Source organism: Monodelphis domestica, chromosome 8 (assembly GCF_027887165.1).
Source record: "Monodelphis domestica isolate mMonDom1 chromosome 8, mMonDom1.pri, whole genome shotgun sequence".
NCBI lineage: Eukaryota > Metazoa > Chordata > Mammalia > Didelphimorphia > Didelphidae > Monodelphis > Monodelphis domestica.
This window is the reverse complement of record NC_077234.1, coordinates 89,858,477-89,885,088: the sequence shown is the minus strand read 5'-3', so window position 1 is coordinate 89,885,088 and position 26,612 is coordinate 89,858,477. Positions and strand designations below refer to the sequence as shown.

The following is a 26,612-nucleotide window of genomic DNA, read 5'->3' as shown; positions in this document are numbered from 1 at the left end:
TGGCGGCTTAGAGAAAGCTAAAGTTCAGATCTCCAGAAACCCTTCCCTACCAATCTCAAACTATATGCTCCTAGGGCGCTGAAATTCAAAACGATCAACAGCATAGACCCTGGGAATCCTCCTCCTGGACCTGGACCTGGAACAAAAGGTACAGCCCCCCCCCCAAAAGCCAGAACCCGAGATCACTCGGACCTAAGGGGTAGGAGCACCGAGTCCAAGGCTACAGAGGGAAACTTAGAGCTGAGATTGTAACCCCCTGGCCGGATTCTTCCATCCGAGTCCCAGTGAAAGTCACTGCCCTCGGAGCTCTGGTAAGCTGCGGCCCCTCCCCCCTCAGAGAGCAGGGTCATCTGAAACAACAGTAACCCTCAGGGCCTACAAGACAGCTTCACGGCCAGCTATTCTGAAGGCAACTTCCAGAAAGCAACCCAACCCAGTCGAGAGGGCACCTTAACAGCAGGGAAATAGAGAGAGACGGGGGAGAGTGTAACACCCTGGCCAGATCCTTCCATTCCAGTTCCAGTGAAAGTCACTGCCTTAAGGCATACTCAGTTCAACCCAGGGAAAGCTCATAGAACGGACAATCTGCCCAGGACTAAATCCTCTGAACACCAGACAGAGATAAGAAAAGTTAATCCTCCCCATTCAGAGATGGCAAACTCCACAGAAGCACAGAAGCCCCAAAATCCCAAGAAAAATAAGAAGAAAGAGGTGACTTTGGACACATTCTATGGAGCCAAAATACAAAATACAGAGGAGATAGAAGACGATACACAAGAAAATGCTCTGAAACCTTCCAAAGGAAATGGAAACTCTCCACAAACCCATGAAGAATTTGAATCAGAAATGACAAAAAAGATGGAAGCCTTCTGGGAGGAAAAGTGGGAAATAATGCAAAAGAAATTCACGCATCTACAAAATCGGTGTGACCAAACTGAAAAGGAAAACCAGGCATCTATTTAGTGCCATACCCATTGAACTACCAAAATACTTCTCCACTGATTTAGAAAAAACCATAACAAAGTTCATCTGGAAGAACAAAAGATCAAGGATATCCAGGGAAATAATAAAAAAAAAACACATATGATGGGGGCCTTGCAGTCCCTGACCTTAAACTATATTACAAAGCAGCAGTCATCAAAACAATTTGGTACTGGCTAAGAAACAGAAAGGAAGATCAGTGGAATAGACTGGGGGAAAGCGACCTCAGCAAGACAGTATACGATAAACCCAAAGATCCCAGCTTTTGGGACAAAAATCCACTATTTGATAAAAACTGTTGGGAAAATTGGAAGACAGTGTGGGAGAGACTAGGATAGATCAACACCTCACACCCTACACCAAGATAAATTCAAAATGGGTGAGTGACTTAAACATAAAGAAGGAAAGCATAAGTAAATTGGGTAAACACAGAATAGTATACATGTCAGACCTTTGGGAGGGGAAAGACTTTAAAACCAAGCAAGACATAGAAAGAATCACAAAATGTAAAATAAATAATTTTGACTACATCAAATTAAAAAGCTTTTGCACAAACAAACCAATGTAACTAAAATCAGAAGGGAAACAACAAACTGGGAAAAAATCTTCATAGAAACCTCTGACAAAGGTTTAATTACTCAAATTTATAAAGAGCTAAATCAACTGTACAAAAAATCAAGCCATTCTCCAATTGATAAATGGGCAAGGGACATGGATAGGCAGTTCTCAGATAAAGAAATCAAAACTATTAATAAGCACATGAAGAAGTGTTCTAAATCTCTTATAATCAGAGAGATGCAAATAAAAACAACTCTGAGGTATCACCTCACACCTAGCAGATTGGCTAACATGATAGCAAAGGAAAGTAATGAATGCTGGGGGGATGTGGCGAAGTAGGGACATTAATTCATTGCTAGTGGAGTTGTGAACTGATCCAACCATTCTGGAGGGCAATTTGGAACTATGCCCAAAGGGCAACAAAAGAATATCTACCCTTTGATCCAGCCATAGCACTGCTGGTCTGTACCCCAAAGAGATAATGGACAAAAAGACTTGTACAAAAATATTCATAGCTGCGCTCTTTGTGGTGGCCAAAAACTGGAAAACGAGGGGATGCCCATCAATTGGGGTATGGCTGAGCAAATTGTGGTATATGTTGGTGATGGAATACTATTGTGCAAAAAGGAATAATAAAGTAGAGGAATTCCATGGAGACTGGAACAACCTCCAGGAAGTGATGCAGAGCGAGAGGAGCAGAACCAGGAGAACATTGTACACAGAGACTAATACACTGTGGTATAATCGAACGTAATGGACTTCTCCATTAGTGGCGGTGTAATGTCCCTGAACAATTTGCAGGGATCTAGGAGAAAAAAACATCATTCATAAGCAGAGGATAAACTGTGGGAGTAGAAACACCGAGGAAAAGCAACTGCCTGACTACAGTGGCTGAGGGGACATGACAGAGGAGAGACTCTAAATGAACACTCTAATGCAAATATTATCAACACAGCAATGGGTTCAAATCAAGAAAACATGTAATGCCCAGTGGATTTACGCATCGGCTATGGGGGATGGAGGGGAGGAAAAGAAAATGATCTATGTCTTTAATGAATAATGCTTGGAAATGATCAAATAAAATATAAAAAAAAAAGATGGTGGTATTTTTGAGAAGCTACAATATTTTCCTCATAATCCCATGAGGATTTAAATGGTCAGTCAGAGAAAAGGAAGTTCTGATTGGGGAGGTACTAGTCAGCAGATTAAAAGCAAAAGCTGTAGCAATACAAAGAAGGAAGAAAAGATACTTAATTAAAATTGTAAAACTGAATGGTAGGGGTTTTGCTTCTTCAACTTTAACTCTACATGGTGCCAAAATGATAGAGATTTATAACAATGTGAGACAAAGTGTTGAGATTTGGGAAGGTGTTAGTTTTAAGGAATGAAGAGAATGTAATATATGTATTGTCACAAATAATTGATTTGGGGGAGGGGAAGATACTGTAAAATTCTGTTCAAGTTGTACTTCATAGTCTAGAAGACTTAGTGGGAAATGTATGATCACTTTCTTGACAGTGATGGCAGTCTGTCTTGGATTTTTATAGCACTTCTTGACTTTCACAGTGCTTTCATAAAGAATCTAATTTCATCACACTAGCAGCCCTTTGAGGAAGGAAGTTCAGAACTAGCAAAGTTGTTTTTGAAAATTTCAGTGCTGCATACATGAAGACTAGGATTGAGGCAGAGAAGTAATGGAAGCATGGGCAATTTCAGGGAGGAGAAAGAACCAGTCTTGAGGAGGATATATGGAGCTACAATAGTTAAGAACTTGGACAGTATGCAATAATTAGGATGAATTTGTTTCAAGGGAAGACAATTATAGTGTATATGCAGGGAACAAAAATGTGAGTGCCAGGGATATAGAAGTGATTTTAAGCAATGAAGAGGACAGATAACAAGGACCTAGAAGGGAAAGGAGTATTTATTGGACCTCATGACCTGTTAGAACTAGAAGGGACCTTAGAATCAATCTCCTCTAATTCTTTTGTGGATGAAGTGGAGGTTGAGAGAGAAAATTACCTGCTAAAGCTAAATTTAACAAGGGGCACCAGAGTGGCTCAGTGGAGCCAGGATACACTCGAGTTAAATTCTGGCCTCAGACACTAGTTGTAGGATCCAGGGCAAGTCACTTAACATGTTTGCCTCCGTTTCCTCATCTGTAAAATAGAGATAATAATAGCCACCTTCCTCCCAAGCTGTGAAAATGAAATAAGATGATTGTAAAGTACTTAGCATGGCTTCTGGTACAAAATGTTAGCTGCTGTTATTAGGGTCACGTCAGAGCTGGGACCAGAACCCAGCCTAAGGCTTTTTTGCCTTTGTAACATGGAATCTTGAAGTTGTTAAAACTATGAAACATATTTGTGAGATTTTTCTCCCTTTTCCATGGTTGGGTGTTTAGCCTTAACTTTGACTCAGCATGGCACCAAAGTGGTGAACTTTTATGGAAAATCTACATGGACTGGATTTGAAGCCTCAGGATTTTGCGATTTGAATCCTTCTTCTGACAAATTCCTCATCTGTGCAAGTCATTTTCCGTATGTGTGGACCTCAGTCTTCTATAAAATGGGTAACATGGGTGCCTTTCGGTTCCTCAATCTACGAAGTATTAAAACCACCAGTGGGTAGTGGAGTCTGGAGTTTTGGTGCGGCGATGGGGAAATCTGTGGTCTGTTTTCTGGGCTGTCTGGGATTGTGAAGAGAGAGAAAATTCTCAGAGACTACCCGTGACTTCTCGCAGAGGACGATCGTCCAAAAGGAGGCGAAGAAGGGAAGCTCCCCTGCCTCAACTCTCTGTACCCACCAAGGGTTAACCAAACGACCCAAAGACCAGCGCGCATCCCAGGCTCCCGCCTCCTCCCGTTGCTAGGAGACGCCGGAAGTGGAGGAAAGGGGGCGGGGCTGGGAATTTGGGGTCGGGAACCGGGAGCTGAGGGCCCTGAAGCGCGTGCCTCCTATCGCGCGTCCCCGTGACCGGTCTCGAGGCCGCGCACGCGCCCCGCCCCTCTTTTAGCCCCTCCCCCTCCTCTCGCTCCCACTCCCCCTCCCCACCTCGCGCGCAGCAGTGGGTGTTTCTCGCGCTTCCCGAGTTGCCGCCGCCTCGGGCGCTGCTCCTCCTCCCCAGTCTTGGGTTTCCCTGGTGCTGCCGCCGTCGCCACCGCAGTTCTGTGTGAGGAGGAGGAGGAGGAGGAGGAGGATGTGAAGATGGCGGAGCTGCAGATGCTGTTGGAGGAGGAAATCCCGGGGGGCCGCCGGGCCTTATTCGACAGTTACACTAACCTGGAGCGAGTGGCCGACTACTGCGAGAACAACTACATCCAGGTGCCCCGCATCCCCTGGTCGGGCGGCGGGCAGGGTGGGGCGCGCGGGGCCGGGGCAGGGAAACCGCAGTGCCCTGGGGTCTGGAGCTGCTTGACGGGAGCGAGCTCGGGAACCAAGGGGGTTTGTCCCCTCCCGTTTCCTTTCCTCTTCCCCTTTTCCTCTCCCCCTCTCCCGCCCCCTCCCTCTCGGTCCCTGCCCGCGCGCAGTTCTTTGGGGGTGGGGGGAGGTGTGCTGTGATGGTGGCCGAAGGGCTTCGCCTCTTGGCGCTTTTCCCAGGATCCTGGGCTGGGGACTGAGGGGCGACACTGGTGACTGGGTAAGAGTGAGGAGGCCGAAGCTTGGAAACACTTAAAAAGCTGCAAATAAATCTTGCACCCAGTGCGTGTGTCATGTCCCTGCCTCCTCATTTCTCCTCCCCCACTCCCAACCCCCGCACTCGAGGCTTGTCACCGGATTTAGGATCGTGGGGGAGGCAGAGTGACATTTTAAACATTCTCTGCCACCCCCAACCTCCCATTTCTTATTCAGTTGCTGGTTTATTTTAAATTTAATTTTAATTTGATGCCCCATCCCTTCCTCCCTTTTCCCAGTTTTTTAGATAGTTTCGTGATGGGGAGATAAATGTTGCTGCTCTGTGCGGTGCCCAACACCATTCACTCCGCTTGTGGATTTTCAAAAGATCCCCTTTTCCCCTTTTTTCTTAGGGCTAGCAAGGAAAAAAATGGGAAAGCACTTGTTTCTTGCAGAAAGTTGTCATTTTTTTTTTCCTCAAAAGGAAAAGGGAGGCTGCACTATAAAGAATCCTCTCGTCAGTGAAACTAAATAATGATCTCCTCTGGGAAGGAATATTGTACATACTTGATACAAATTATTATGAAAGGAAAGAACCTCGTGGCTTCATTTCTTTCGTTTCTTCAACTAGAGACAGGTTGGTTGGATGGTGGGAGACAGGGAATCTGGCTATTCCTGTATAAAGCACAGGTGCCTTTTATAGAGCCCTTTCTTCCCGTTAAGAATGATTTGGAAAAGATCTAGTAAGCAGAAAATTCCTGAGCCGTGTACCTTTTATTTTATATCTAGCTTATTAATTTTCTATTGCATATCTTTTATTTTTCTTTCTATTCTCTAGGGATAAAGGGGATAGTATAAAATGTGTGAAAACGTTTCATCTCTGTCCTTTCCCCCCTTTCTTTGTTCATAGTTACCCTTTATCTTCAGGTGTGCATCGTTTAATATAAAATGAATTAAGAGAAATTCATGTTAAAATTTTACATGTTCACAACTTTTCAAATGATATATGTGATTGTAAGGATATAACAGGAAGTAAATGTGAGATTTAACTAGTCTGGACAGATATTAGCATATATAATGACATTTCTCAGAGTTTTATTGGGAACAAACATTTCTACTCAAGATTGAACCAGTTCTAAACCAAAATATTTTTCATATTATCAGAGGTAGTTGAAAGAAAAGAAGTTCTAGTCAGAATTGGAAACATTACCGAGCAATCTGTTTTGTTTTTTTTTTAATAGGAAAGAGTTGTGGGACAGAAGAAATCTCAGCTGATAATGGAATGAGGAAAGTTGGTGGATTAGAGAAATAGATTCAGACTGGACTAATACTATTAATATAACCCACTTTGGAGTAATTGGTGATCTGCTATAGAAAATATGGAAATCATTAAATATTTTCTGATGGCCTATTGAGGAAATGGATAGTTTGGAGAATTGGCAGAAAAAAGGAAATGATGTACTTATGGTCAGGAGTTTATTATAAAGTGAAAATAAAGGTTGGGAAGAGGGATAGAATGGAGTGAATGACTTTTTTCCTTTTAGGTTATGCCTGCAACTATACTTTTTTTTTTTTAACTGAAAGATCCCTAATTTAAAATTTTATTTCTTTATAAATACAGATGTTATTTAAAGGTAAGCCTACATGGAATGAAAAAGCTTAGAGGTTGAATGAGTCATTGATGCTCCAAGAAGTCTTCCTTCTCACTTCATTCCCCTGCTAGGAAAAGAGTTGTACAGTAAATCCTATATGTTGTCCAGTTAAAGACATTTAAAAAACCACAAATGTAGCTAAAAAACATTTAATTATTTTCTTGACACTGGGACTCCAGAATTAGTTGCTAGATTTGTGGTCAAACTCCAAACAGACTAAATACTAAAATTTTGGAGGTATTTTACAGCTAGATCAGATTTTGTTTTCTGATATAAATATAACAATTACAAAATTTTGCATTTAAAAATCATTAGAGCTCAATAGCTAAAAATTTTATTCTTGCAGTTATAATCAGAGTTCAGATATTATGTTATGTATGATAGCATCGGTAAATAGAACATGTACTTTGAATTCTATTAAAGTGTATAGTTTTGTACTGATCCTTTCATACCTTGTACTTAGTTTCCCTACTGACCAAAGAGTTGGCAAGTAGAGATTGGTGATACCTCTAAATCAATAAATTTAATTGTTATTAAGTTCCTACCAAATAAAAATCGCAGCCATTTTCCAAAGATAAAAACAATGAGTTTTTGCCTCATAGAGGCTTATGGGTAGTTTAATAAGGGAGGGGATGTATGTAACCTGTGTACAAATAAGTATAATAGAAGATAGATTGTTAAAAAAGACCAAGGAAAGATCTGAACAACACACTGTAAGAATACCTGAAGAAGGAAAGATCAATTTTGAGGAATTGGGAAAAAATTGAAACTCATGCAAGTCAGTATCACGAACCAGTTAATATTCTAGTTTCTCTGGAATTCAAGTTCTTTGGACCATGAAGAAGAAAAAGGTAGTAATATGAAACAAAGGAAGATAGTTTGAATTCCAATTGTAGAAGGCTTTAAATTACAGAATAAGGAGTTTATATTTTATCTGAAGCTTTTTTTTTTTTGGGTGGAGTTGGCATCGTAAAACCTGTGTATCATGAAGATTATTTTAGCAACAGAATTAGGTTGGAGGGGGTTAGAGACTCCAGTCAAGAATATTAGTTAGGAAGGCGTCATATGTCTTCTTCCAGTGAGAAGTTATGAGCATGTGGACTAGGGTGACAGTGTAAGTCCAGAAGAGAGAGGAACTTGAAGAGATTTTTAGAGGTAGAATGGATAGGATTTAATCTGGCCTCAGACACTTACTAGATGTATTACCAAGTCATTTAACCCTATTTGGCACCCTCTCCCCCAAATAATTAACAGCATTGTCAGTTTATTGAATGTGGAATAGTGAAGGAAAGCAGACAGTTTCAAGTGATTTAGAGGTTTCAAGTTTATGTGCCCAGGAGATTAGTATGCCATCAGTGGTAGTAGGGAAGTTGAGAAGAACATCAGGTGTTTGGAGGGAGATGTAAAAGGGAAATAAAGAGTTGAGTATTTGATGTGTTGAATTTGGGGAGATCTGAGGGCCTACACTTGAGGAGAGTTTAGGACTGAATAGAGAGTCATATATAGATTTTGGTCAACTAGGAGGTACAGTAGATAGAGCAGTGGACCTAGAGTCAGGAAGATCTTAGTTCAAATCCTGTCTCATAATCTTATTAACTGTGTGACTTTGGGCAAGTCACTTAACCCCTGCCTCAGTTGACTTATTTTTAAAATGGAGATAATAATGACATCTACTTCCTAAGGTTGTTGTAAGCATCAAATGAGATAATTATGTAAACCACTTAATACATCGCCCAACATATAGTAAGTTAAGTACTATTTAAAAGTTAGCTATTATTATCATCTGCAAATGATTGATAATCGAAGCAGTCAATCAAGCCATGGATAAGATTGACAAAGGAGAAAGTATAGAGATAGAATAATATGGAAGTGTGAGCCTTGAGGTACACATACAATCAAGGGGTTGGGAAGGAGGAAAATGAATCAGTGAAGAAGTCCAATAAAGAGAGGTAGTGATATCACAAGCCAAGAGAAAAAGAGTATCAAATAATCCATAGTGTAAGGTACTACAGAATGTTCAGAAAATATGACTAATATGGCTATTGAATATGGTAATTAGAAGGTCAATAGACATTGACCAGCCTATGATGGCTTCCATTTTTTTCTGTAGAAAAGTAAACCTAAACAATGAAAATAAATGATTATTCACTTTTTGATTGGACAAATATCTAGATTTATGCCAATTCATATTCAGAAATAGGATAAATCATAGAGCAAATGAGATCAGAATTTTAAATATCTACCTTAAAAAATGAGAAAAAAGGACAATTCAGTTTTGTCCTTTCTCAAGAAATTTGATTTATACTTTAACCTCAACTAGGCCTTCACTGTTGCTAGACATCCCACTATACCTCTCTTATCAATTCACTGTCCTACCCTTCCACAGCAGCTCTTCCCACACCTTTTTCATCCATTTGTCTTCAAACCTCCTTTTGCTCCCCCTCCCACTAATGGATCAGCTTCATATTTTATGGAAAAAAACCCCCAGGACCATTCAATTTGAGCTCTCTGTTCTTCCTTTTCCTCATCTCTCAAATGCCTTCTCTTCTTTCACTCTTTCACTATTGTCTCACATGATGAGGTAAGTAGGGAGTGGTCTTCCTCCTTACTAAGATTTATAACTTTTCTACTTGTTCAAGTGATCCCATTATAGCCCATCTCCCCCAACAGATTACCTCCTCTGTCATTCCCACTTTCTTTTATTTTCAATCTTTTCTCTGTGCTGACTCCTTCCTACTGGTTGTGAACATGATCATTTTGTTCCTATCCTGAAAACCCACACTTGTTCCTTTCATCCTCACTAGTGCCCTATATCTCCTCTATGATACCTTCCTAACTTGCAACTAGCTAAATTCCTGAAAAAGGCCATCTACCTCCTTTTTTTATCTTCTCACTTTCTTCATAAACTTTAAAATCTGGTTTTTGACTTCTCTCAGAAACTCCTTTTCTCCAAAGTTACTAAAGATCTTAGTTGCCAAATCAAATAGCCTTCTCTCAATCCTCATTTTCCTTATTCTCTCTTCAGCCCTTGACATTGCTGATCACCTTTTTCTCAATGTTCTGTACTCTATAGTTTTTCAAGATATCATTCTTACTTGGTTCTCCTATCTCTGTCATGGCTTCTAGGTCTTTTTTACTGGATTCTCTTGCAGATCACTCTAGGACCCTATTCTCAACACCCTCTATATTCCTTCACTTAGAGATTTCATTTGCTCCCTTGGAGGATTTAATTACTATCTCTATGCTGATGATTCTTGGATCTACCTATCCTTCCCTAGACTCTCTGCTGATCTCCAATTGTTTTTCAGGCATCTCAAATTGGATGTTTAATAGGTCCCTTACATTCAGTTGTCCAGAATGGAATTCATCTTTTCCCCTAAATCCTCTTTACCTCCTACCTTCACCATTATTGTAGAGGGCAATTTGATCCTTCCATCCCTTTAGCTCACCACCTATCAGTCATACTGGACTCCTTACTATTTCTCACTCATATTCAATCTACTGCCAAGGCTGTTGAGTTAATCTTTGCAACATTTTTCCAGTACTCTCCCTTCTCTCCTGTGAACCTGCCTCTGCTCTCAAATACAAAGGCCCTCAATACCTCATTCCTGGGTAGGGTCTGCTTGCCTTAAGTCGTTACTCAGTCAAATCCACCAAAGTGATTTTCCTAAATGGAAAATTTGACCATTTCACCCCCTACTCAGTAACTCCAGTGGTTCCCTATTGCCTTCAAGATAAAGTACAAAGAGTTCCATTTGGCATTCAGAACCTTCATAACTTATCCCCCTCCTACCTTTCCAGTCTTCTTACAAACTTTACTCTCCATCATTAATTCTTCAATCCAGTGACACTGACCTTGACTGTTCCTTAAATGAGACCATATCTTTTGACTCCCTCTCCCACTTTGATTACTGATCTCCCTGGCTTCCTTCTAGTCCCAAATAAAATTCAACCTTCCATAGGAAGCATTTCACAACCTTTCTTAATTCCAATGTTTTCCCTCTGCTAATTATTTCCTATTATTTTGTATATAGCTTGCTTTGTTTGCATGTTGTTTCCCTTGTTAGATAATAAGTTTCTTGAGATCAGGGACTACCTTTTTTTGTATCCCCAGGGCTTAGCACTGTGCTTGGTACCTAGTAGAAGCTTAATAAATGTTTGTTAATTAATTAAATGTATCAATCATAAATTTTTCTCTGTTTTGTGGTAAAGCACTTATGGGAATACCTGGATGTGAGCCACACAGAATAGACACACCTGGATGGGTTGGGATCTGGATTGTTGGAAGGAAATTCTAAATAGGTGAGATTACAGAATCATTTGATTATCTTCATAAAAGCATTTCTGAGTTAGTTATGGTGGTACAACCTTATAATTCTTGCTATTGGAGAGCTTGAGACTGATAAATCCTTTGACTTTGGGAATTCTGAGCTACTGTAAGGCTGGGGCTGATTGGGTGTCAGCACTAAGTTCAACACCAACATGGTGAGCTTTTAGGAATGGGTCAGAAAAATGAAAGTCAAAGCTTCTGTGTTGATCTGTAGTGGAATTGGTCCTTTGAGTGGCCACTAATCTTCCAGCCTACATGTTTTAGAGATACTCCCATCCTAAAAAGGGGGGGGGTGTTTCTGAGAGAAGATTCCAACAAATCTTTTAATGATCAGATTTTGACAATCTTAATGGATGAAAATTCTACAATTAGAAGGCCTTACAAAATTATTTCCTGGCTTAAGGAAGCAATTGATATAATTTTAAGACTTTAGCTTTTCAGAAAGAAAGTTATCTAAAATGCTGTTATTTAAACTTCAGAAATCTAATAAACACAATCATGCCACATCCCTCTGAAGTATAAGGACAAATATTTGTAATTAAAACTGAATTGTTTTATTAAACAAATTAGATTGATTTTTATTTCCTCATTTGCAAAATGAAGGGGCTAGCCTAACTTATTTCTATGGTTCCTTACAACTCAAGTGCTCTATAATCTATATTGTGAGAGAGGTGGATTGGCTAAGTTTGATGAAGGAGGAAGAAGAAATTTATATGGGGTTGGTATTAAAAATAGTTGCAGATTAGTTGAAACAAAATTTGAAAGATTATTAACATGAATTTCTATAATTTAATGTGAGATGTTAAATATTCCCCCCAAATTAGGTCTTTATCTTGAATCTTCATATTTCTTACTGAAACATTTTACTTTTAATGTCATGTTTTTAATGGATTTCTTTGGGAAGTTTGTGCTTGCTATTGATGTTAACAAATACTAGACATCAGGATTCAAAAGTATAGTAGAGTGTGTTCAGATTGATCTTATGTTGAGTTACCAAGACAATGGTTACTATTCTGTGGATAGTATGTCAAATATTGGGACCAAAGTTACAAATGTATGTTTTTCTAGGAAGAAAAATTAGCAAATTGACTCCAAATCTTACTATTTCTGTTTCTGAATAATGGAGGTAAGATATGTTGGTGCCTCTCCTTTCCCATTTTACTTATGGACTAGACTTCTAGGATTACTAAAAACCAAATATCAGAGGTATCATTTATATATTTTCTTGTTGTAAAATAATTTTTAATATATTTGGACTTGAATATTTTTGCAGAGGTAAAAAACATGCAGAAAGTTCTTCTTTTGGGAGATCTAGTTAGCTTCTTCCTAAATAAATAAATCTGAGCGTACTTAAAAAATTAGAGTGGAAGAGTCTTGTAAAAGTTGGCTTAATGTTCCATATCTTCTGCTCAGAATTATCTTTACATTCATTTTTTTCCTCTTTTCCTTCCAGAACAAAATAAGACTTGAAGGGGGACTCTGGGGACTGAACTTTGGACTCTTGATTTGTCTGGTTTGGGGAAATTGAGCCTTTCTGTACTTCCTCCCCAGCCCACCATAGTGATCTTAAAACACTGCACCACATTCCATTGAAGATGTTTTTCTGCTATCTATCTTATAGAAAGTCAAAGTTCTTTCTTGCTACCCTCTTTCTTTTTTGTTTTGTTCCTCTAAGATGATTATCCAAGTTTTCTGTCTCCAAAGTGTTCCCTTATAATAAATTGTTCCTCTTTCTCTTCCTTTGTCTCTTAACTACCTTTAGTAGGCCAAGAATCTATTCATGTAGGTATACCAAGTCTTCCCATATCCTCCAATATTCTGCTGTCTTTAATTGAAATCTTTTTATTATGAATTCAGAGACTGTCCCTCTTTTCTTGCTCTTACGATATAGCTGGTCCAACTTCTTATACATGCCTGTGATCATATTCTTTTCTCTTGTACAGCTCTTCATTGGTAATGTGTTGCAACTTATTTATTATTGCCATATGCCTCTGTTGTTCTTTGGGTGATTTTCAACTTTAATTATTTGGAGACTAGTATTACATGATTTGGAGCCATACCACATCACTGAAGAAACTTTATGCCATAAAGATGGGCCTTTTTTTCAGGGAGAATCTTGGGATCATTAAAAGCATTGTGAAATTTTGCAAAGTCAATTTGGCTTGCTCTTCTCTTAATCAATTCTAGGCCTAGTTCATTGACCATCCACAGTATCTGCTCCATATACACGTTCAACTATAAAGTCCAAGGTTGGATAATAAGTATTCTTCATTTACTTGGTTTCTTTATTTCCATGGTTCAGACTCCTGAGTGATTATGATTTTTATTTAGGAGGCTTCAGTATCTGGCCCAAATATTTAGTGTAGTTGTGAGGAATGTATTTGATGCTTTAGAGAAGAGATTTTAATCTTTATTGTGCTCTGGACCGCTTTGGGAATCTGTTGAAGCCTATGAACCCCTTCTCAGAATGGTTTTTAAACGCACAAAATAAAACACATAGGATCACAAAGGATCCTATGTAAAAAGTTTTTACATGTGTGTTTTTATATATAAATGCACATGTGTACACACACACACAACTCATGGTCTTTCAAGTTAATAACATCGGATGTAGAGGCTTGTTTTCCTTTTTTTGGACTGAATCTGTGATTTTATTGGTGTTGGGAATTTATAGTTAGGAAACTCCCAATGTAGATCCATAACTGCACTATCATTTATAATGTTCCCTGGAGACTCTGAGAGGTTAAGTGTCTTGCCTAAAGTCACTCAGGCAGTATGTATTAGAATTGGAATTTGAACCCATTTTTTTCCTTACTCTGAAACCAACTCTATAATATCATGCTCTGGGTATGCCTTTCCTCTTTGTTTAGATACTACATTGATTCTTCTAAAAAGTCACCTGTCTGCTGGACTTCAATGGCTATTATGTTAGATGTTATCTACATGAATTTCAAGATCCTCTGGAATTTCTAAAATCTTTACTTCCCAACTCTCTTCTGAATACTTTCCAGCTTGTTCTTCACTTTCCATTTGCAGTTATTCTTGGTTTGAATTCTAGGGAACCAGATGTCTCCCCTAGGATAAACTGATCACCTAAAACCACATCATTATGCTGTTTAATTCAGCCTTGAATACTCAACACTATCTTAATTCCCTCAGATTCCTTTTCTCTCTGAATGGAGACCAGGAGGTTGGAGCACTAAACTCTTCTCAAAGCCTTCTTTTATAGAGAACAGGGATCTGCACTTTCCAGTTTAACTTTGTCTGGTTGGAATGCCATTGAACAGATGTGCTAGATACTCCCTACTGTCCTCCCAACTTTTTTCAGCTTCCTTTTGTGTATTGTTTCCCCTTATTAGATTGTAAGCTCCTTGAGAGCAGAAACTTGCTTTCTTTCTCTTTGTATCCCTAGTTCCTGGCACATAGTAAGTGCTTAATAAATTTTAATTGAATTTAAGAGTGTACCAATATTGCTTTTATAATTGTAGATAAGCACTATAATCTGTTTTTCTTCAGTTGAGTGGCATATGTATTTGAGGATCTCTATACTAGCTATAGAAGATAGGATTCTCTTGTGTTGATACATTGGATGCAATTTAGACATCTTCTGTTTCTCTCAGTTTAAAAGTGTATGATTTTGTGAAATATTGATAAATTTACATATTGAGAGGTGAACTAGAATTGCCTGATAGACTGTTAGCACATATCTGGAGCAGGCTAAAGAATCATGGAATTTTAAGATATTCAAAACTGAATTTTTTTAAGCATTCTTATCAATGTAGCTTAGTTAGAAAGGGTATGTAATTGCATTCTTGGTTTTAACTAAAACTGCTTAATGGAGATTGAAATAATCAGAACTTGTCAATCTTATAATGTTTCTCAAGACTCTTCTTTTTTATTTTATTTTATTTTATTTATTTTATTTTATTTATTTATTTATTTTTAAAACCCTTACCTTCCGTCTTGGAGTCAATACTGTGTATTGGCTCCAAGGCAGAAGAGTGGTAAGGGTAGGCAATGGAGGTCAAGTGACTTGCCCAGGGTCACACAGCTAGGTCAAGACTCTTCTGATATAATTTATAGGCTAACTTTCCCTTATGCAATCAGTTTTTCTGACTCTAGTGACCTTTTTCTTCCAGCCCATCCTACATATTGCCACCCTACTGATCATCTGAAAACAGTATTTTTACTTCTGTTTCTTTTAAAATTATAAAAGTACGTCATCTTTTATACAAGGTGGTTGATATGCCTTAGCCATAAAGAGCTTTGATCTGATCTCAAAGTATTTGTTAGTTTTGTTTCTCAGTATCTTCCACTAATACCCTCAATAATAACCAGACTACTCTTGAGTCATTGTCCTCTAAACATATCTTGCTTATGTTATCCTTGCTTTTATTCAGTGTTTCTTTTGATGAGAATATGCCCCTTTCTCTATCAAAATACCCCATCAAATATGTATTGTATGAAAGCACTGATATAACCTATGTCAGACTACTTACTGCCTTTTAGTATTACTTAACTTTTCATAGAATACATATCTTATCACCCCAACTTAATTTTAATCTCCTTCAGATGAAATAACTATCTTAAACTATTTTGTGTCTTCCTTAAAACTTATCTTAGATACCATCTTATGTAAATGTGATAAAAATTCAGTAAATATTCATTAAATGAAATTAGGAAGTGCATTAGTTATAAAATGAAGTATAAATATAAAAGAAGAAATTTCATTAAAAGAATCCTGAGCCTTTTAAATCTGTTCTTCGACTCTTTTTGATATTACACTTTCAACAGAGTGGATACTGAAGTGACCTCAGAGTCAGAAAGACGTAGACTTAAATTTAAGTTCCACAACATTAGATATGTGATTGTAGATAAATCATTGAATTTAACAATATTTTAGGCAATTTTCTAAGACTTTATGTAATTTGCCTATCTGAATTATGGAGGGAATTTCCAAATTATGAAATTTCCCTATTCTGATAAAATTAAAGGTCGAGGCTAAAAGAAAAACTTCTTATTTTTAAAATTATGATATGTGGACTTTTGTTTTTTATCTATCTCTGTCAGCATATTTGTGTTATTTTAAATAGAATGCTATTTTAGTTCTTTTAGTTATTTATCTCTCGAATTCCAAAAGAAGCAATTGGTAACCTAAAGCAAGAATCTCATGTTACAACAGAATAATTATCTAAATTTGGGATTATGATCATTCCTTGTTTTTTTTTTCCCCAGTGATTTTTCCCCCAAGTGATCATTTTTTTCCATTTCTAAAATCTAAAGAAGTCATAAATTAGTTTGTTCTCCATATTATAAAGGTTTGTGGATTTAGGCAAATTTTACAGAATTATTGTCCCAGATATATCAAATTGGAAGACCTTTTTGATGTTAATTTGTTTCTGTATGTCTCCTTCTTTTAGTGTAGATGTCAGGACTGCATGTGAAGCTATACGGGTATAGCTTTCCTTTTTCTGTTTCTATATTGATTCTTCTAAGAAAGTCACCTTTGTATTGGTAGATTTTTCCTTGAATTTTGAGATCTCATGGGTCTGTTGTGTTTTGGTGTTTGAAATCTCCTTTTGGGTATTAAACTCAAAGCATCTGTCAATATTCTGATCCTTTTTTCTACTTCATGCATTTCCTTAACACTTTTCTGTGAAAACATCATCTTATTGACATAGACAAATGAATCTGCATCTTAAACATAATTGTGCTCTGATTTTGTGTGATTTTTGTATTGGCCTCTGTATGACAGGCTCTCTGTTCAACATGCTGAAGGTCGTCTTGTTCTTTTGATACTTGGTGGATTTCAGTACAGTGTTATATCTGTTATTTGCTACTTTTATTCTCATCTCCTTTTCCAGTGTTACATTGCTTCAGAAATGGAGGAGATAGAATTCATTCTCTCATTATATTTCTTTTTTACTATCTTATGTTTCTACATTGCCAACATTATCTCCCTCTCCCAAAGAATCTTTAAACAGAAAGTAAATTAAAAAAAATTCAACAAAGCTAACCAGCACACTAACCAAATCCAACATTAAGAATTTTATACATTTATTTTCCTATGAAGAAAGGAAGGAAATGAATTCTAATATTTCTTTAATGGGACCAAACATAATTTTACAACATTCAGTTTTCTTTCCACCTACATTGCTGTCATTGTGTATGTGATTTTTCTCAGTCTGCTTACTTCATTCTGGATCAGTTCATTTAGGTTTTCCGTGTTTTTTTTTTCCCTCTCTGCACAGTCATATTCTTTTCTATTCATGTACCATAACTTGTTTCCATTCCATAGTGGGTAGGCAACTACTTTGTTTCCAGTTCTTTGCTACTTCAGAAAGTGCTGCTATAGCAAAAGAAAGTGATAAATGTTGGCGGGGATGTGGAAAAATTGGGACACTACTTAAATACCCTGCTGGTGGAGTTGTGAATTGATCCAACTATTCTGGAAGGCAATTTGGAACTATGCGCAAAGGGCTTTAAAAGAATGCCTGCCCATTGATCTAGCTATACCACTGCTGGGCTCCTACCTTAAAGAGATAATAAGGAAAAAGACTTGTAAAAATATTCATAGCTGCGCTCTTTGTGGTAGCAAAAAACTGGAAAATGAGGGGGCATCTATCAATTGGGGGAATATCTGAACAAATTGTGATCTCTGTTGGTGATGGAATACTATTGTGCTAAAAGGAATAATGAACTAGAGGAATTCCATGTGAACTGGAACAATTTCCAGGAACTGAAGAAGAGTGAAAGGAGTAGAACCAGGAGAACCTTATACACAGAGACTGATACACTGTGGCATAATCGAATGTAATAAACTTTTCTACTAGCAGCAGTGCAATGATCTAGGACAAACCAGAGGAACTTGTGAGCAAGAACACTCTCCACATCCAGACAAAGAACTGTGGAAATGGAAAAAACATTAGAAAAATAATGTGATTGATCACATGTGATAGGGATATGATTGGGGTTTTGATGTTAAAAGGATTGTGCCACTGCAGATAAGAATAACACAGAAATAGGTTTTGAATAACAACTTGTATAACCCAATGGAACTGCTTGTCAGATTTGGAGAGGGTGAGGATCATGAATCATGTAACTGTGGAAAAATATTCTAAATAAAAAAGGGGGGAAAAGTGCTGCTATAAAGATTTTGATAAACATGAAACCCATGTATTCCATTGTTCTTTTTGGTGTGTATGCCTAGTGAAAGATTTCTAGATAAGAGCATATGGATAGTTTAGTCACTGTTTGGTATTTTGTTAACATAGTTCCAAATAGCTTTCTAAAATAATTGATTAATCTTCCTAATTATTATTTATGCAAAAATATTTAATAAAATTCTAGAAATGAGCTTATAGCAATATATCACATGGATCATATCCTACAAAAGGTGAATTTTCTACCAGGAATGCAGGGATGGTTCAATATGAGGAAAATAGTTAATTATATCAGTAACAACAACAGAAACCATAGAATTATATCAGTAGATGCAGAAAAAACCTTTGACAGAATAAAATATTTATTCCTTATAAATATATTAGAGAGAAATGGAATAGAAGAGATTTCCTTAAAATGATAAACCACATCTGTTTTAAACCATCAGCAAACTTGTCTGGAATGGACATAAGCTGGAAACCTTCCCTTTAAGATTGGAGTGAAGCAAGGATGCCCATTATCCATTTCCATTCAGTATTGTATTGGAAATGCTTGCTGTAGCAATAATAAGAAGAAATTAAGGGAATTAAAATAGATATTGAGGAAACAAAGTTATCACTCTTTGCCAATGATATGATAGGATATTTAGAGAACCTCAGAGAAACAACAAAAACACTAATTTTAAAAAAAATTAACTTTAACAAAGTTGCAGGATGTAAAATAAACACTCAGCATTTGTATATACCAACAACAAAGTCTAATAGAGAAATTCCACTTAATATAACTGCAGACAATATAAAATATCTGAGAGTGTACCTACCAAAACAAACCCAGCAATTATATGAACACAATTACACAACACTTTACTCACAAATTAATGGAAAAACAATAATTGTTCATGGCCCTGAGTCAATATAATAAAAACGGTAATTCTGCCTAAATTAATTTACCTATTCAGTGCCATACCAACCAGACTTTATTTCTTTTTTAATTTTTTAAATAAAAATTTATTTGATTATGAAAAATTTTCCATGGTTACATGATATATATTCTTTCACTCCCCTTTTCCCATCCCCCTCTAATAGCCAACATGTAATTCCACTGGGTTTTATGTGTCACTGATTAAGACCTATTTCCATATTATTGATATTTGTATCAGGGTGATTGTTTAGAGTCTACATCCCCAATCATATCCCCATTGACCCACGTGATCAAGCAGTTGTTTTTCTTTTGTGTTTCTACTCCCACAGTTCTTTCTCTGGATGTGGATAGTGTTCTTTCTCACAAGTCCCTCAGAAATGTCTTGGATCATTGCCTTGCTGCTAGTAGAGAAGTCCATTACATTAGATTGTGCCACAGTGTATCAGTCTCTGTATACAGTGTTCTCCTTGTTCTGCTTCTTTCATTCTGCATCAATTCCTAGGGGTTGTTCCGGTTCACATGGAATTCCTCCAGTTCATTACCTTTGAGCACAATAGTATTCAATCCATTCCATAATTTGTTCAGCCATTCCCCAATCAAAGGGCATCCCCTCATTTTCCAATGTTTTGCCGCCACAAAGAGCTAAGTAATGGGGATTCAATTAGAAAAAAAAGTAAGATGGTTCTTGCTTTCAAGGAGCACATATTCTAACATGAAAGACAACATTTATTATAGGTTTAAGTTGCAAGTCAAAATCTTTAGGGTGCAGAATTAGACATAGATATTTTTGTATATAGCTAAGTAGGTAACAAAGGGAATTAGTTTTGCTTGATTATATATTTCTTACAAGGAATTTGTTTTTCTTTCCTAATTTTCAGTGGGCTTAGGAGAAAATAGACTAATTTTAATTAAATATTAAATAAATAAAAGATGGGTGGTTACATATATGAAATATTGATGCACTTTTGGATGAGGTTACTATTATTATAATTTACTGTTTTACTTTGTTGTTAGAGACCTCTTTTGTTGGTTTTTAGTGATTTTCTGACTCTTTGTGACCCCATTGAGGGCAAAGATATAGTGGTAGTTGTGCTATTTCCTTCTCCAGATCATTTTACAGATGAAGAAACTGAGGCTAACAGGGTTAAGTGACTTGTTCAGGGTCACAGCTAATAAGTGTCTGAGGCCAGATTCAAACACATGACAAGGTACACTCTCAGCTATTTTATATTGTCTGCAGTTATATTAAGTGGAATTTCTCTATTAGACTTTGTTGTTGGTATATACAAATGCTGAGTGTTTATTTTACATCCTGCAACTTTGTTAAAGTTAATTTTTTTTAAAATTAGTGTTTTTGTTGTTTCTCTGAGGTTCTCTAAATATCCTATCATATCATTGGCAAAGAGTGATAACTTTGTTTCCTCAATATCTATTTTAATTCCCTTAATTTCTTCTTATTATTGCTACAGCAAGCATTTCCAATACAATACTGAATGGAAATGGATAATGGGCATCCTTGCTTCACTCCAATCTTAAAGGGAAGGTTTCCAGCTTATGTCCATTACAGATAAGTTTGCTGATGGTTTAAAACAGATGTGGTTTATCATTTTAAGGAAATCTATTCCATTTCTCTCTAATATATTTATAAGGAATAAATATTTTATTCTGTCAAAGGCTTTTTCTGCATCTACTGATATAATTCTATGGTTTCTGTTGTTGTTACTGATATGATTAACTATTTTCCTCATATTGAACCATCTGACTCCTGGCCTGGACCTTTATCCATTTTACTTTGTACCACCTACCTTCCCACAGTATTCTATAAATGCTTATAATATAAAAACCAAATAGACCAGTAAAACTGTTTTTAAATATTTTAGGAGAGGGATTTGTAGAGCAGCTATGTGGTACAGTTGATGGTGCAACAATAAAAGTTTAACTTCAGGTACAAGTGTAAGTGAACTGCTAATAATCCATACTTAAGATACTGAAGAGTATCAATGAGCTTTTATTCTCTTTAGACTCCTTAGTTTACTCCTCCTTGATCCTTGAACTGCAGAGAAGATAAAAAAGTTTGATCAGCCTCAATGATAGGTTTGTGATGATTTGCAGTGCTTAAGTAGGGCTGGTGGGAGGCAAAAGGAGACAGTACACGGTACCCTGAATAGTGAATATATTTTCAAAATCATCTGATGCCTGGTGCTCCTAACCATCTCTTCTTTCATGTTTATTCTTTGTTAAAAGGAATCGTCATGGGGTATTTGTTTTATATATTTGATTTCTTTTTTTTTTTGTCTGTAGTTCATGAGTAGGAAATCAGAATGTTTTATTGATGTTCTCTTCTTTCATTTCCCAGTAACTTCCTCCTTCCTCCATAAAACCCTCCCCTTTAAAAAATTATTACAAAGACTCTACAATTAAACTTGTCTTTGTTATTGAACCAGTTGTGTCATGCTAATATGATTAGAGTCAATTGAAACTGAAATGCAGCAGAAATGGACAGGACAGTTTCCTGATCAGAAGTGCATGAGCCTTGGGATTGATTTGATAAATCTACACATACTACATCTCTATATTAACAAGATGAGCAGATCTTCCCAAGAAGGAGCAGAGCTGGGGGAATATTGGTTACTCCGTCCTTGAGAACCATAAAGAGCTTGGCCTTTCCCTAAGTGCCCTCTGGTGGGCAGAATGTATAATTTCTGGACTAAAAGTGGTATTGCCAATGCTTGATTCTCATCAGTGAGATGGGTTAGGTAACTTTTAGAAGATGCTTCTATAGCATCCCCTTATGGTTATAAATAAACATACATACATACATAGAAAAAATGAAACCATTTGTTCACTTTGAGAAACTTATTTCCTAATAATTTATACCTTTTTTCTCTGCCTTTTGGATCTGAAATCTTCCTTGAAGAAGCTGTACTCATTTTGCAGAGAAACCTTTAGGCCTTAAGAGTAGACAGCAGTTCTAATACATATTCCTAATGAATACATAGGAGATGAAATCTCAGAGTTTGAAGGAATTTTAAGTCATCTAGCCCAACTTTAGCACTATGCAATATAATATGCATATAAAAGCAATTCTATAAAGCTTTTAATAAGTGCTCATACCTTTTAATTTCTACCCCTAAATTAATGTCTAAATTTTTCAAATACTTGGTTTTTATTTCTATCTTTTTTTTTAAAACCCTTACCTTTCACCTTAGAATCAATACTGTGCATTGGTTTGAAAGGCAGAAGAGTGGTAAGGGCTAGGCAATGGGGATTCAGTGATTTGTCCAGGGTCATACAGCTAGGAAGTGTCTGAGGCCAAATTTGAACCCAGGACCTCCTGTCTCTAGACCTTGCTCTCAATCCATCGAAGCCCTCTCTATCTTATTCTTATATTGCCTAGACCTGAACCCTTATTCTCCCCTGACCCTTATAACGCAGAATTTTTTTCAAAAAGAAAAGAAAAAGAAAAAAATAATTAAAATTAATGAACATACCTGATATTACATGCAGTGTTCCATACCCATGTATCTCTGACTTGCCAAGGAGTGGAGGAGGGATTCTTATAACTCTCATTCATAGTTGCTTAATAAACATCCTTACTGAAATTCTTAGAACTTAAAAAATTTCTGCCAGTATCCTTACAGACAGGAACTTAAAACTGTTAATCACACACACACACACACACACACACGCGCACACACACACACACACACACTTTTAGAAACTGTTAGCAGTTCTATGAGATACCTTAAACATCTTTTAAAATGTCCTTAATAAAAACTTGTTGTTTTTTGTCTTTGAAGTAAAGTGTGAAATGCCCCCATTAAGTGCCATAGTTAATAAAAGTTTCAAATGACTCCATTATATCAACAAGTACATATTAAACACCTCCTGGAGAACTTTGAAGACACTCCATTCAACTCAGTGATTTTGAATGCCTTTGACTGTAGGAGATTTTAGTGAATAGAAAAAAACCATCTCATTTTTTTTTAAGGTAGCTGGGTATTTCAAATCATCCTTTAAATTTTAAGATAGCAAAAAGTTAATGAAATGAATTTAATTAAAAGTTAATTAACTTTTAACTTGATATTTCTTATATGACTTTTTAGGTCAGACTTTTGAGTAGGTCTGGATCTCATCTTAAAGAAAAATCATTTCACTGATTTCAGCTAGGGGGAGCAGTGTTGGGAGTAGGAGAGTAATAAGGTAGGGGACTTAGAGCTGGGAAGATCTGAATTTGAAAACAGCCTTAAAAATTAACTTTGTGACCCTGGATTTGTTATTTAACCACTTTCTGTTGTTATGAGAAGTTGGTGAGATAATGTTCATAAAGTGCTTTGCAAATTTTAAAGAGCTTCACAAATACAGTTATTATTGTTATTAACATCGGTAAGCTCTATAATATTCTTTTTTTAAGTGATTAAAAGAAATCAATTTTATTTTCAGTTCTAAATTTTCTCCCATAATCATTGAGAAGGCAAAACAACTACAATCAATTACAAATATGTATCGTCCTGTGAAACAAATATTTGCATTAGCCAAGGCCTTAAAAAAAAGGAAAGAGATAAAAATATGCTTCAATCTACAATCTGAGTCCCATCAGTTTTTTTTTAAACTCTTACCCTCTGCCTTAGCATCAATACTAAGTACTGGTTCTACTGCAGAAGAGCAGTAAGGGCTCTGCAGTTGGGGTTAAGTGACTTGCCTAGGATCCCACAGCTAGAAGTGTCTGAGACCAGATTTGAACTCCATCAGTATTTTTTATCTGAAGGTGAATAGTATGTTTCATCACGAGTCCTTTGGAATTATAGTAGATCATTGTAGTGATCAGAATTACTGTCTTTTAGAATTTACTCTCTTCACAATATTGTTGTTAATGTATAAATTTTTCTACTGGATCTATTCACTTCATGTTATATCAGTTTATATAAGTTATTCCAGGTTTTTCTGAAACCATACCCTTCATTATATTTTGACATTGACAGCATGATAGTATTCCTAGACCATAACTTGTTCATTCATTTCCCAATTGATGAACATATCATTTTTGTCTAATTCTTTGCCATCACCAAAAGAACTATTATAAATACTTTTTACTCATGGGTTCTTTTCCTTTTTCTTTGGGGAATAGACTAAATATCTGTATTGCTAGGTGACAGTATGTTGTTTAATAGCTTTTTGGACATTGCTTTCCAGAATGATTAGACTAGATCACAGCTCCTGGTCTGAGCTCTACAATTCCTGACCCAAGTTTGGATTTGTTGGCTTGTGTGTGGTTGAGTTTCAGTAGAATATTGCTGGATTCAGTCACCATTAGCTTGCTGGGAGTTTTTACAGGTTCAGAGCAACTGAACTACTTACTCCCTTTTGGAGTAAGTAAGTCTCCTGCTCTGGTTATTCCACTATAGACTTATCTGCTGGGCTAAAGGTTGGAGAGTCACTTCTCTGCTCCTGGGTTCAGAGCCACACACAATTACATTTCTGGAACTTGTTCCTTGTTTAGGGTTCAGCCAGGCCCCATGATTGCTAGAGTTGCTCTTTTTCTTGCCCTCGTCAATTGGAATTGGGTGATAGAACTGTCACTTGTTCCTGCTCCCAGCAGGAAAAAGGGTTCCAGCATTTCTATGCTTGAGTGCTTCCCTAAACTGATCTCAGTTCCCTCTCTAGCTTTGAATACTCAAATTATCTCTGTTCCAGCAGCCTCTGATTCTGTGCTATGCTTTGGGCCAGTCCCCACCTCAGTGTTTCCTTGAGCTGGAAAGCTTCCCTGGGCTGGAAAAATGACTCCCTGTAACTTTTTGTTGGCTTTCTTCATCAGAAATCAGTCTGGTGCATTTTCTAGACTGTTACAGATAGATGTTGTCTTCTACAAACTAGACAAGATACTTCCTCTGTGACATCTTGACTTTGCTTCCTAACTGAATAATATTCTCTATTTTTGGTTGTTTTTTCCTTTGAATTAAAATTTTAAAACTTGCTTTTTTATTGATTTTATTTTATTTTAAAAATGTATTTAATTTCATTTTTTCCCAGATTATATGTTGATTCGATTTTTAGTCATTATTTTCTGACATTTTGGAATCTGTTTTCTTTCCGCCCTTCCAACCTGTCCTCCTACAAAGACAGTAGGAAGGTAATATGACATATGTTGTACATGTATTATCATGTAATAATATTTCTGTTTGTAATATTGCCATACATGCCATAATGGTATGCTTCACTCTATTTTCAGACTCTGTCAGTTCTTTCTGTGGCAGTGGATAGCCTTTTTCATTATGAATTACTCAGAGTTGTCCTGGATCCTTGCATTGCTGAAAATAGTTAAGTCATTCACAATTCAATATTGTACATTATTGCTATTACTATGTACAACATTCTCCTGGTTCTGCTCACTTCACTTTTCATCACTTTGTTATAAGTTTTTTCAGGTTGTTTTATTTTTTTTGTGATCATCTTGTTCATCATTTCTTATGGCACAGTAGTATTCCATTACAATCACATACCACAATTTGTTCAGTCATTCACCAATTGATAAGCATTCCTTCAGTTTCTAGTTCTTTGACACTCCCCAAAAGAGCTGTTATAAATATTTTTGTATAAGTAGGTCCTTTTCCCCTATCTTTGATCTCTAGGTGGTATTACTGGGCCAAAGGCTAAGTGCACAGTTTGATGGACCTTTGGGTATGTTTCCAAATTGCTCTTCAGAATGATTGCATCAGTGCCCAGCACTACCAAAAGTGTATGTGTCCTATTTTTTCCATATCCCTTCCAACATTTGTCATTATCCTTTTTTGTCATATTTGCCAATCTGATAGTCTAGAGGTGGAACCTCAGAGTTGTTTTAATTTTAATTTTCTCTAATAGTGATTTGGAGCATTTTTATATTGAATAAAGATAGTTTTAATTTCTTCCTCAGAAAATTTCCTATTCATATCATTTGACCATTTGTCAATTGGAGAATGCTTTATAAATTTGCCTTAGATCTCTATATATTTGAGAAATGACATCTTTGTCAGATACACAAACACATATAAACATTTTCCCCAATTTTTATCTTCTAATCTTGGTTGCATTTGGGTTTGTTTTGTTAAGGGTAAAATTAGGATTGTTGACTGAATATATTATTTTAGTAGTCGCCAGGAATTTAAATTCAATCCCAATAAAATACTCAAGTCAGTTTGGGATTTTTATGGTGGTTTAATTACAATAGTAGGAAGAAATGAAGAAGAGAGAGAGAGAGGAAAGGGTATAAGATTTTTCCGGCCTAGCCTAAGCCAAGGGAAGTTCAGAGGCCTCAGCCAAGGGGCCTTCTCAAAAGATTAAATCTAGCTCGGCTTCCAGCCATGAGGTCTCCTCTGTGATGAGGGGCTTCTTCGGAGGATAGTGCCTTTTCAGGA

The 26,612-nt window shown here is 36.7% G+C and overlaps 1 protein-coding gene across 19 annotated transcripts in view; it reads left to right on the top strand.

Annotated features, from left to right (window-relative positions):
* The first annotated feature begins 4,275 nt into the window (after positions 1–4,275).
* Positions 4,276–26,612, top strand: part of ABI2 (abl interactor 2) — a 130,463-nt gene continuing 108,126 nt past the window's right edge. For 8 of the 19 annotated variants that reach the window (XM_056808238.1, XM_056808233.1, XM_056808230.1 and 5 more), the window contains exon 1: positions 4,451–4,863. In XM_056808238.1, the coding sequence (XP_056664216.1) occupies positions 4,747–4,863 (117 nt within the window). In that variant the 5' untranslated portion in view covers positions 4,451–4,746. Of the gene's footprint in view, positions 4,864–26,612 lie in introns of all 19 variants that reach the window. The other 11 variants (XM_056808232.1, XM_056808236.1, XM_056808234.1 and 8 more) reach the window with 8 other exon arrangements.